The sequence below is a fragment of the Pollachius pollachius genome, assembly GCF_949987615.1.
Source record: "Pollachius pollachius genome assembly, chromosome: 6".
Lineage (NCBI taxonomy): Eukaryota > Metazoa > Chordata > Actinopteri > Gadiformes > Gadidae > Pollachius > Pollachius pollachius.
The window spans coordinates 15,845,824-15,858,957 of NC_136939.1; the positions used below are offsets into that span (position 1 = coordinate 15,845,824).

General features: G+C 49.3%; 1 protein-coding gene across 2 annotated transcripts in view; it reads left to right on the forward strand.

Moving 5' to 3' along the window:
* The window catches only part of fnip1 (folliculin interacting protein 1), a 37,520-nt gene that overhangs the window by 22,392 nt on the left and 1,994 nt on the right, over positions 1–13,134 (forward strand). For both annotated transcript variants that reach the window (XM_079738339.1, XM_079738340.1), the window contains 6 exons: positions 4,908–5,054; positions 6,562–6,731; positions 7,915–9,649; positions 9,914–10,079; positions 11,074–11,274; positions 12,796–12,911. In XM_079738339.1, coding sequence (XP_079594465.1) covers positions 4,908–5,054; positions 6,562–6,731; positions 7,915–9,649; positions 9,914–10,079; positions 11,074–11,274; positions 12,796–12,911 — 2,535 coding nt within the window. The remainder of the gene's footprint in view (positions 1–4,907; positions 5,055–6,561; positions 6,732–7,914; positions 9,650–9,913; positions 10,080–11,073; positions 11,275–12,795; positions 12,912–13,134) is intronic.

Below are 13,134 nucleotides of genomic sequence, written 5' to 3' on the forward strand. Positions count from 1 at the left end.
TGTATTCCATTTCCTAATAATTGCTCCCAAAGTTGATTTCTTCACACCAAGCTGCTTACCTATTGCAGATTCAGACTTCCCAGCCTGGTGCAGGTCTACAATTGTGTTTCTGGTGTCCTTTGACAGCTCTTTGGTCTTGGCCATAGTGGAGTTTGGAGTGTGACTGTTTGAGGTTGTGGACAGGTGTCTTTAATACTGATAAGGAGTTCAAACAAGTTCCATTAATACAGGTAACGAGTGGAGGACAGAGGAGCCTCTTAAAGAAGAAGTTACAGGTCTGTGACAGCCAGAAATCTTGCTGGTTTGTAGGTGACCAAATACTTATTTTCCACCATAATTTGCAAATAAATTCTTCAAAAATCAGACAATGTGATTTTCTGGATTTTTTTTTTTCATTTTGTCTCTCATAGCTGAGGTTTACCTATGATGAAAATTACAGGCCTCTCTCGTCTTTTTAAGTGGGAGAACTTGCACAATTGGTGGCTGACTAAATACTTTTTTGCCCCACTGTAACAAACTCTTTAGGTGGCGAAGGAGTAAAAGCTGCTCACGTTTTGAACTACACACTTTTTCCATCTAGATTCCACTTGGGTTTTGGATTGTCGGTGCCGTAAAAGTAGCATTTATAATTGTTTATTACTTTAACGGCACCGACAATCCAAAACCCAAGTGGAATCTAGATGAAAAAAGTGTGTGGTTCAAAACGTGACCAGCTTTTACTTCTTCGCCACCTAAAGAGTTTGTTATGTACGATCATTTAAAAAAAAACACGTTATTCCAAAAGACATTTGACCGGTAGAACCAGAAGCCTCCGAGGCGGGACTTATACTTCAGAGGTCTAGTCATGCTGCCATGGAGGGCCCTTGGTGCTCTGGCATCCAACCCATTCCAGTTTCCCATCCTGAATCTATGCCAGTTGGTGGAGGTAATACCCCAATAACATTGTTTGGCAGTGCCATAACAATTTAGAAGAAGCATGCGCATTAGGAAAGAAAATGGCATTTGTTGAGGGTATTTCTTTCACAGCCTCAAACCTTTTGGCTTCTAATTTCCATACATGCTCAATAAACTGTGAACAGTTTAGCTAGCAGCGACGAAAAGTGAGACGTTGTGGAGGTCATTAAGGTGTGTACATTAAGTCAGTGTGTGGGTGCCCACACACAGCCTCCCTAGCCTAGCCTGCCAACGGCTCTTGTTGCTTTGGTCATGCGCTCCTTGGATGCCATCCACCAGCAACTCTGTCCTATTCATGCACCCTGCTCGCACACCAGAATAGTAAATCCCACTCACTGAGCGGGAAAAATAAACAAGCTCCCCTTCAGACTAAAGAGTTTGAGAAAGATAGCCAGACAGTGTTGACCGTCAAGCAAGCAGAAGTAGAAGAATTGTGTTTGCTTAGTGCTGCGCTATCCTGACGTAATTAACCATTGTGCTCTAGTACATCCAAGGTATGCCAGATATGAACTAGGTCAGGGTGGTGTAGATATGAACCCGCACTAGGTCAGGGTGGTGTAGATGTGAACCCGCACTAGGTCAGGGTGGTGTAGATGTGAACCCGCACTAGGTCAGGGTGGTGTAGATGTGAACCCGCACTAGGTCAGGGTGGTGTAGATGTGAACCCGCACTAGGTCAGGGTGGTGTAGATGTGAACCCGCACTAGGTCAGGGTGGTGTAGATGTGAAGCCGCACTAGGTCAGGGTGGTGTAGATGTGAACCCGCACTAGGTCAGGGTGGTGTAGATGTGAACCCGCACTAGGTCAGGGTGGTGTAGATGTGAACCCGCACTAGGTCAAGGTGGTGTAGATGTGAACCCGCACTAGGTCAGGGTGGTGTAGATGTGAACCCGCACTAGGTCAGGGTGGTGTAGATGTGAACCCGCACTAGGTCAGGGTGGTGTAGATGTGAACCCGCACTAGGTCAGGGTGGTGTAGATGTGAACCCGCACTAGGTCAGGGTGGTGTAGATATTAACCTTCAGGGTTCTTGGATGTAGAGTAGGGTCGGGGTGGTTGTAGGGTCACAAGGGTCAGAACTTAAATTAAAGTTTTAGATGTGATTATGGATGAGCTTTACTCTGGCTGAACAGGACGATTCATTTTCTATTGCTAGCAGCAATTGAAATATATGTCGACAAATCATATCTGGGGGCCGGGATCTATACACGTGTGTCACCTGGAATGGGTCTGAACTGGAAACAACAGACGGGTGGCTGACCGTTAATATCAGATCTACAACGGACGGATAACTGAGACGATGGCCCTCTCTTCCTCTGATCTGTATCCTTCCTTGGCCAACAGCTAACACCGGCTCGGCCAGGACTGGTTATCCCAAACTTTGCCTGTATCCGATGGGAAGACATGCTAAAACGTAAACCTGTTTAGTAGGCCACTGTATATAAATAAATTTGTTAAAATCGGCCTGCTCTGAAACCTCCATCCTGCCAATTGGTTAACACCGTCTACCCACTGCACCGTCCGTCAACGGATGACGGAAGGCGTGGCTGACGGATGGGGGAGTAGTCTTTGCAGAGGCATCCGTCAGCCAAGCCCGAGCATACGCGATCTGATTGGATGACGGATCAGTCGCTGCCTGAGAAGTTGAAAATTTTTCAACTTCTTGACGGAGCCGACGGATCCAACTGAACGGATGGATCCACAATGCATTGCAGCTCCGCCCAATACAAAGTCAATGGGATCCGTCAACGGATGGATGCAGTGGGTAAGCGGTGTAAGAGTTTATCTTACCTCATTGATCCGTGACAAAACCGATAGCACATAACCGATAACACATAGCTCCGCCCCTGACACTACATAGCTCCGCCCCTGACACTACATAGCTCCTCCCCTGAGACGACATAGCTCCACCCCTGAGACGACATAGCTCCGCACCTGACACAACATAGCTCCGCACCTGACACTACATGGCTCCGCCCATGACACTAAATAGCTCCGCCCCTCACACGTTATGGTTCCCATCCCAGGCACTGTTCAGTCTCCCTAAAGGAGTTTGGCTATAGCATGGTCAGACTTTTCAATCCAACATTGGGGTGGTTGTGGGGTGTGTAACGTATCTGGTTCCAGGAGGCATCAACGTGTTCCTAGAAACAGGGAGGGATCCTGCTCCTCTTAAGGTTCATCCACAGCAGACAGGCTATTACCTGCAGCCAAGCCCGATCACGTTACCACGCACTTGTCATCGGGCCTGCCCAAGCCTTTGGCTTCTAAATGACCCGTATCAATTTACATCATAAAAGGGAATAAAAAAACGAGTCAATAAAATACAAATGTCCGGTAGGTTTTCAAGACTACCGACATTTTACCTTGTTTTGCCATTTCGAATTTTGCAATTTCCAATGAGTCCATTCCTATGCAGGACCGCCCAGCATATACGTGTTAATTCAGGGAGACATCAGTAGCATGTTGGACAGGCTGCCACCTCATCCATCACACCGAGCTGACAGCAGCGTGGGCAGGCTGCCCTCTCTCTCTCTCTCTCTCTCTCCCCCTCTCTCCCTCCTCTCTATCTCCCAACATTACACAGGGTCATCCAAGGTCTCTGCCCCTCCCAGCCCCCCTTCATAGAAATGGGAATGAATTGGAGCGCAGCGCAGAAGTGGTGCTTGGGCTTCACTTCCTATTCCAAGCAACATCTGCTCATGTCGTTTCTGTGTTGGTTTAAGGGGGGGAGGGGCATATTGCCCACCTGTGAGGCAGAATGAGGACCCTCTTGTACTGTTGTCCTACTAGTCTCGTGTCGGTATGAGGGAGGGAATGAGGAGGTGATCGTCTAGGTAACGTAATACTATCAACAAATCAACAGAACCACTTCTCAGCAGTAAAGGCGACGCATACGGACCCAGTCATCCAGTCAACCTCTCACGTGGGCTCCCGAAGTCATTCTGTCCTCTGAGGATCGCCGTGACAACCGCCCTGTTGCATCGCCTTTCCCTTTTCCCCGTGTCATTATTCCTCTACTATTTCAGTCTGTATCCCACGTACTGCTGCTGCTGCTTCTGCTGCATAAGCAGGCCGGCAAACGGTAAATATTTCATGCCCCCCCCCCGTCTCCCGTCTCCCTTCCCCGAGGAGGAGGGGGGAGAGAGATTCCCCACTGGCCTCTGCGTCAAAGGCTCTGGCACGCTGCCGAGACGCTTCACATCATACCAGAGCTGTTCCATGGAAACACCGGCCTACTCGCCCGGGCCCACACACACGCAGACAGTAGGACTGGATGTGCTGATCCGGGAGCCCAGACAGCTTCCATAAGTGTTGGTGTTTGTTTACTTCGCCACACGCACACACACATGTGTATATATGTGTGTGTTTGCAGTATATATATATATATATATATAGTATATTTTTAAGGTCTTCCAGGGTCTTGGGGAAGCAGACAGCAGAGCACTGTGGGCTGAGACCTCTTTTGTTCAACATTGGAGACAATGAGGCGTCTGTTCTGTCTCTTTCAGCCCGTCTTCTTATCAATGCTCTTCCCCATCTTCCCTTCTCTCTTTCTCTCTCCCTGGTTCTCTCCCTATTTTAACCCCCCTTCTTTCTCCAGTTTTTTATTTATTCACTGCCTTTCATCCTTCATCATCTTTCCTCCTGCCGTCTTTTAACTCCTCCTCGCTCCTCTTCCCCCCTTGGTAAAACCTCTTGTAATCCCTCTATATAGCTCTTATCTACTACACTTTTTACACTTCCCTACTTTGTTGCGTCCCTCAATATTTTCTCTGTCTCTCTCTCACAATACCTATATCTCTCTCTTCAAAATGCCTATACCTCTCTCTTCAAAATGCTTATATCTCTGTCCTTATAATGCCTATATCTCTGTCCTTATAATGCCTATATTGCTGTCCTTATAATACCTATATCGCTGTCCTTATAATGCCTATATCTCTGTCCCCTGCAGGACGACCATCTGCGACCTGTACACCATGCCCCGGGTGGCCGAGCCGGTGTGGCTGACCATGCGCTCTGTGGCCCCAGAGAGGCAGCTGCTGTGCAGTAACTTCATGCGGGAGCTGGCCCTGCTGGTGGAGCAGGCCTCCAAGAACCAGTTGAGTGGCCTTCAAACATCTAACACAGCGTGGAGAGGAGAGGTCCAGTACCATATAACCCAGTGTGGACAGAGGTCCAGTACCATATAACCCAGTGGGGACAGAGGTCCAGTACCATATAACCAAGTGGGGACAGAGGTCCAGTACCATATAACCCAGTGTGGACAGAGGTCCAGTACCATATAACCCAGTGTGGACAGAGGTCCAGTACCATATAACCCAGTGTGGACAGAGGTCCAGTACCATATAACCCAGTGTGGACAGAGGTCCAGTACTATATAACCCAGTGTGGACAGAGGTCCAGTACCATATAACCCAGTGGGGACAGAGGTCCAGTGCCATATAACCCAGCCGGGACAGAGGTCCAGTACCATATAACCCAGTGTGGACAGAGGTCCAGTACCATATAACCCAGTGGGGACAGAGGTCCAGTACCATATAACCCAGTGTGGACAGAGGTCCAGTACCATATAACCCAGTGTGGACAGAGGTCCAGTACCATATAACCCAGTGTTGACAGAGGTCCAGTACCATATAACCCAGTGTGGACAGAGGTCCAGTACTATATAACCCAGTGTGGACAGAGGTCCAGTACCATATAACCCAGTGTGAGAGGTTCAGGGGTATAACTCAGATGCAAATGCATAGCCACATGAACAGCATGCATATTACATACTCCCAAATGAGTGTTCAATCTTCAAGCGGACATGGGCCATTGGTCAACACCCCCTGCAGTCAGAGTGTGGGTTATTCTTTGTGCACACTCTTGTGTCTCAGTGGGAGGCTGTTGCCTCTGCCGGTTATTGTTGATGTTAGCACTGCTGATTGTCCATGTCTGAATTGGTAGCAGGGCCTTGTATTGACCCCTGCTGTTCTCACAATCAGAGAACACTCTCCACAACCCACATTAACAGTGGCTGTGCTGAAAACCACCCTATGCTTGAATAAAACGTGTGGTCATTACTGATATATGGAGCAAGAAGCCCTAAGCAAGGACCTACATCCATTATTACTCAACTCAGCTAGGCTCCCTTAAATGTCGCGAGGACACGGGAGGTTTAAATGTGATGGACCCATCATGGATGAGGTAGCCATCAGGCTGTGTCCGAGTATGGGTATGTGATCAATGTGTTGGCCAGTGGTGAGTGTGGGTTGTGGATACTGCTGCCACTGTAGATGAGTCACAGCTGAACACCTCCATGACCCAGTGAGTCATGAGGAAGGAAACCAGAGAGACACTGCAGACTGCAATGTAGTGAATCAGGCTGTGTGAGCGTGCACGTGCATGTGGGAAGGAATGTTTTTGTAGTGGGCATACACACAAGGCATAGTGTGTGTATGTGTGTGTCAATCTTCTGAACAAATGTACTCTTTTCAATTGTATTATGTTATTTAAATTAATTTAAATTCCCACTTCATATTCTGCACTTTACGTATATATATTCTATATATTTATTCTATATTCTACATATTACAAACAAATCTGCCTTTTGTCGTCCTTCACAGATTCCTCCCCGCGTTATTGACAGCAATCCTGACCAATCATCTGGCCTGGGTCCCTACGGTTATGCCCAATGGTCATCCTCCAATTAAGATCTTCCTGGAGAAGCACTCGTCCCAGAGTGTGGACATGCTGGCCAAGACACACCCGTATAACCCACTGTGGGCCCAGCTAGGTGAGGATAAGACCACACAGCCACACAGAGAGGGAGTACTCCTTGAGCCCTTCATTAAAGCACATCAAATACATTTAGTTCACCAGTTGTTGTTCAAATATTAATGCCTCCACCTAAAGTCAATAACCACGTATGTATGTAAGATATTAGGTGTGATAAGGATATGGAGTACATGCCTCTCACTTTTTATTCAGTAGCCATCTTTAGTCTACCAGTTGGTACAAAGCGTCTGAGGGTTTCTGGTAAGTGGTGTGAGCTGCATCACTGCATCAGGAGGAAACGCCTTCTTGCTGATGATGTCACGGCGCTGGCTCCATGACCTGTGGGACACTCAGGTTTCAGCGTTTTAGTGCTCATGTCCCACACACGGAAGCACAGACACCGTGTCTGTTAGCCAACGGCGGGGGGGGGGCACACCGCTAACAATAGACGTGATTTGAACATGCACAGGGAATACACTGTGGGATTACCATAGATAGTATATAAAACTATATACTAACTAAACTAAGATAACGCGGTAGAGGGCGTGGGGAGCTCGCCCTGCTGTGTGGCTCACGGTGGACGTCTTTGGTACTTTTCTGAAGAACGTAAGAATAGGAGGGCAGTGGAATGGAACTTGGGTCAACTTGTAGATGCTTTTCTGAAGAGAATAGAAATGGATAGAGCTGTGCAATGGAACCTGTGTCAACTTCTCAATGTGGGAAACAAAAGTGGATGGCCAAAGACCCATAAGGAAACAGGTGAAAAGTAAATCAACATCCCCACCTAGTGGGTGACTTATAGTTGAGGTGTGTTTCTCTGTGTTTTGAAAGTGTTAAAGGTCTGGGTGATCAAACCATCATAACAGTGCATACAGCCTTCACTAAAATAATTGTTGCCAATAGAATTAGTCCAAATTACTTCATTTACTGATCCTTTAATAAAAAGGCTCACCATTTTCCTCTCATATTGATATTTATGATGATGGCTTTCTCTTCCTTTCTGAAAATGGAATTTTACCACACTACGGGGATATTGCAATTGTTAAGTGACCATACACTGCCACTACTACCCCACTACCCCATACTATGGCCAAGCCAATGCTAAAAAGGTGTGTGTCTGTGTGTGTGTGTCTGTGTTTGTGTGTGTGTGTGTGTGTGTGTGTGTGTGTGTGTGTGTGTGTGTGGTGTGCTCGTTCCTCCAGGCGACCTGTACGGTGCGATCGGCTCCCCGGTGCGTCTGAGCCGCACGGTGGTGGTGGGCCGGCGGCAGGAGATGGTGCAGCGGCTGCTCTACGTGCTCACCTACTTCATCCGCTGCTCGGAGCTCCTGGAGAGCCACCTGCTGGACAGCGTGGAGGACGAGGCCATCGTCATGCCCGGCTCCCTCATCACCACCTCCCTGCGGCGGGGCGAGGTGGAGGAGTCGGACTACGTGCTGATCACCGTCCACAAGCCCAGCGGCGACTACCTGGGCCAGGCCGCCCCGGGGGACGACGGCGGCGCCGCGGCGGCGGCCGCCTGCCGGCAGAGCAGCACCGAGACGGACACGGGGGCGGAGCCCTGCGCTGTGGCCAAGGCGGCGCCGGCGGCCAGGGTCACTGTCACGGATGAGGACGAGGAGGAGGACGAGGAGGACGAGGACGAGGACAGCAGTGAGAGCCAGGGGTCCAGGAGCAGCTTGCTGCAGGCAGGACAAGGGGGTGAGGTGGGCGGGCCGGAGCTGCCCTTGGTCAGTGCAGAGGAGGAAGGGCAGCGCCACAGGAAGTCCATCAGCCCCCGACAGGAAACCAGGCTGGAGGCAGTGGTCCCTGTGGGCTCTGCGTCTCCCAGTAGAACCCTCCCGGTGCCAGAGCACTACCTTCCATCAACACCCATCACCCCGACAACTCCCAGCCCGGTAAGCCCCGGGGAGAAGGAGGGCCCCGGAGACACGGCGTCCGCTGATTGCACCCAGCCAATAAGAATCCCCGGCCCCCTGACCATGGGGGTTCCCCTAGAGAAGAAGCCTCCCGATAAAAGCCATTCCCCAACAGCCCCCTCGCCGTTGCTGGGGGTTTCCTTGGCGACGCCGGTTTCCATGGCGACGGGGCCCATGGCGCTGCAGCCGATGCGGGAGGAAGAGGAGCAGCCGGCCAACAAGGTGACCTTTCTCATCGGGGACTCCATGTCCCCCGAGTCGGACACGGAGAGCCGCAGGAGGAGGGTGGAGGAGGAGTTTAAGAAGCACAAGAAGCATCTGAAGGATAAACAACAACAACTTCAACCACAACAGCCACCACTACAGCAGCAGGTGGAAGGCTGTGATTCCCCCAGCAGCAGCAGTGTGCTGCCAGAGGAGCGACTGCAGCCGGGCCGGGCCCGGGCGTGCGCCCTGCTGCGGGTCTCCAGCAAGATGCCCCAGTGGGGGTTTGGCTCCGGCACAGACGACTACAGCCACTTCGACGAGTACTTCAGCTTGGACCACCCCGTGGAGACCAGGACTATAGACGACCCGGTGAGCACGCCACCGGGGGTCAGCACCACGGACAGAACGCATAAAGAGCTGCTGGACCCTTCAGGGGCCCATCCACCAGCGGGCGCCTTGCAGGGGCCCGCCGCCACCGGCGCTCCGGCGGCGGCGGCGGGCTCCCAGCTCCGTCGGAGTGTGGGTTTGGTAGAAGGGCCGGTCGCGGGAGACGGCCGGGAGAGGTGTAGGTGTGACTCGACGGAGGGCCACTGCTGCTGCGGGCCGTGTTCTGCCGCGCAGGACCAGGGCATCGTGGTGTCGGTCACCGCGCCCCGGGACGCCGGGCCGACCAAGGGGGACCAAAAGCAGGCGGAGACGGCGCTCGGAGACTGGGACATCCCGCGCAACGAGAGCCTCGACAGTGCCCTGGGCGACAGCGAGAGCGAAGACACGGAGGACTGGCAGGAGGAGGTGCTGGTGCCCTTCCCTGGGTCGGTACACACACACCCGCACACTCACACACACACGCACACTCACACCCGCACACCCACACCCGCACGCACACTCACACCCGCACGCACACTCACACCCGCACATTCACACACGCACACTCACACACGCGCGCTCACACACGCACACTCACATACGTTGATGCATGAGTCATCTACAAACACGTAGAGAAATGTTGACAACAATGACACTGTGTGTTGAACTATATGTAGTAAGACTTTTGTTATTGTTCCCCATCGAAACAGGGCGAAGCAGACGGAGACCTTTTCCAAGCCCAGCATCGCTAACTTCGGGAGGTCGCTGTTTGGCGGCTACTGCCCCACCTACGTGCCGGACTTCGTCCTGCAGGGTATCCCCTGCGACGAGGCTCTGCGACAGGGCCTGATGGCTGAGCTGAGCCACGCTGTGCAGGTAATGGATGGGCCATGACACGCAAGAGAGGGGGACACCGATGCCATGGCCAGAATTGACAACATCAATTCAGAGTTTAAAACTTAGGCATATTATACCACCAGGTGTGAGTGTGATTAGACATTAAAAGCTGCCACTTCTGACAGCACAAGTGGGCGTGTCCATACAGATGTATGATGGATAAATGAGCAACGTTTGCTACAGTCCACTGGGTAGGCTGGTAGAGATCTATCCAGCACACATCTAAAGGCCGATTCATACCTCCAGATCCGGACGAAATTCGTCCGTCCGTACCAAACGTTGTCTCCGGGACTACCCTTCATATCTCCGTCCAGTTTCAGCGTTGTTATGGATGTTATGCAATACATCCTCTAGAGGGCAGTGACTGTCGTGTCACAAATTACCGCCATCGACAATCGCCAACATGGCATGTGTAGATGAGAGGATTTTGCTTTGTGTCATCCGAAATCGGCAAAAAAAAGGTTTTTGCTGAAAATTGCCAAAGCAGGTGAACAATAAAATAAAAAGGTCAGGTATGTAGTATAATATAAGTATAAAACGTTAAATACAATATATATATATATATATATATATATATATATATATATATATATATATATATATATATATATATATATATATATATCAGATATTATACTACTCTCTATATATATCCGGGACCGGACGAAAGGGTCCCTAGCCGTATTTACCGTAGGGTGTGAATGGGCCTTAATTGGACACGCCAACTTGTGATGTCAGAAGCGGCCGATTTTCCAAACGGCTTGTAATGGTTAATCACCCTCAAAACCTGGTGGTATAATATGTCAACTTTAATGCAACATATGGGCTATTAGGTCATTCTGAGAATTAAACCTTGAGATTTCCAACCACTTGAGTTGTATTGGAATAAAAATGATTCCTCTGTTGCTTCCTTCCTGGCGTTCTTCCCGCCTAAACTTCCTTTTCTTCCATCTATTCCTTTTCCCTCCTTCAGCACCCTGTGTTGGACGAGCCCATAGCGGAGGCGGTGTGCATCATCGCCGACACGGACCGGTGGACAGTGCAGGTGGCCAGCAGCCAGCGGCGGGCCACAGATGTCAACAAGCTGGGGAAGGAGGTGCTGGTGTCTTCCCTGGTCTCCAGCCTGCTGCAGTCCACCTACCAGCTCTACAAACTCAACCTCTCGCCCAATTTTGTGAGTGACTTCCCTGTCCACTTCACATTTTCTCAATAAGGGACTGACGGATTGTGTCTAATGTGGGCTGGAGATTAATTAAAAAAAAACTGCTCTGGGTAAGAATCAAGACAGAGACGAGAGAGAGCTGCCTTATTGTTTGACGGGCTGAACATTTGGCCTCTTTGACCCATAAAATCCGTCTGGATAATTTATTCTGTACTCTTCTCTTAATAACCACAAATTAAACCAAATGTGTTGCACATGCTCTATGGACATCCCTTACTAAGATTTTGATCAAAGAAAGTAATTTTGATCAAAGAAAAAACGATCAACCTTTTATTCAAGTTTGTTATTTATCTGTGGAAACACCTAAAGCACAGGCCCTGAGGGGTATACGCCCCACTCCAACGCCCAGATGGCCTGAAAACCTCTGAAATGTATGGTGCTTTTCCACCGGCGGGTACGCTTCGGAGAAGCAGTGAGGGTGCGGTATAGCGCAGCTCAGTTACGGCTCGCGTTTCCCCCGCCGACAGTACCCTTATGGTAGGGCGGGGTTAAAGCCGGATGGCGATAGCCGCGGCAGCTACGTAAGCATCGCGACATCATAGCAACCCGACACAGTGTAGCCTGCTAATGAATCCAAGGAAAATGAAAAATGCGACACAATAAACAAAGAGCAACAATCGGGACGTCCCAGAAGGATGTTAAACTTTGCGCGACGTTTGTTTCAATAAACGAATGTTTCGCCGTTGTACAGAAATACAGACTGAACCGACCCGCACCCTCTGGTGGTAATGCGCCGTTAGAATTCAGGCCTGATTGGGTATAGTGAACCTCTTTGCCTCCTGGAACATTAATGTCCATCTAAACTTTAAACATCTCTTCTTAATTACCACTGGTGCAAATTACACAACATCTGGTACAATTTGCCAGATGTGACATGCCTTACTCGGATCCTTCATTGGAATTGTGATTAAAGTAAAAAAAGGCTTGTGGCTAAATCAAGAGTTTGCAATGCTCAATCAATCACAACTCTACTTGTGAATGCCTCAGAAGGCTTTGAAACTAGGTAGTACATAGAATCCAACCCCCTAAAGGGATGCTTTTGGTCAGTCGCTTAAAAACCTGGCTATGTGTTAATGCTGAATTTTACACACAAACGCCATTTGCTGCATTTGACTTATGACTCGGATTCACTCTAAAGCATTTGGGTATACTTATTTCATTGCCCCTGACTGCCTGCCCTTGCAAATAGCTGGAAAACGGCACACACTAGGGTAGGTGGTGCGTGTGGGCTGTAATTACCTAGTGAGACTGTGTCTTGTTAATTATTTTTATATTCAATATCACCTTCAATACGTGCTTGCTAAAGATTTGACAGAGCCTCCGGCAAACATATTTCACTTTCCCAGTTGGCTGAAATGAGTGTATATCCCAGTGCGCAAACCATGGGCGGAATCTTTGACCTGTCTATACAAATGTAGAAACTGTGTTGAACCCAACAATTAATTCCTTCTCCATTACTGCCTCCACGCCCAGTGTGTCATGCACCTTGAAGATCGGCTGCAGGAGATCTACTTCAAGAGTAAGATGCTTGCCGAGTACCTGAAAGGCCAGACGAGAGTCCACGTCAAAGAGCTGGGCATGGTCCTGGGGTAAGAGACTGTCTGATTCCAAATCTTAACAACTCTTAGGTGGTATGTATGGTTAAATGTCAAATAAGTGAAATTAGGTTCAAAATCAAAGTTATATATTCTTATCACACAGACATTTACACAATTTAGAATTATTGTCAGTTTATACGTTTTTGTTTTGTATACAGTTATACCCTTATCACAAAGACATTTACAACATTTAAAATTATTGTCATTTTATATG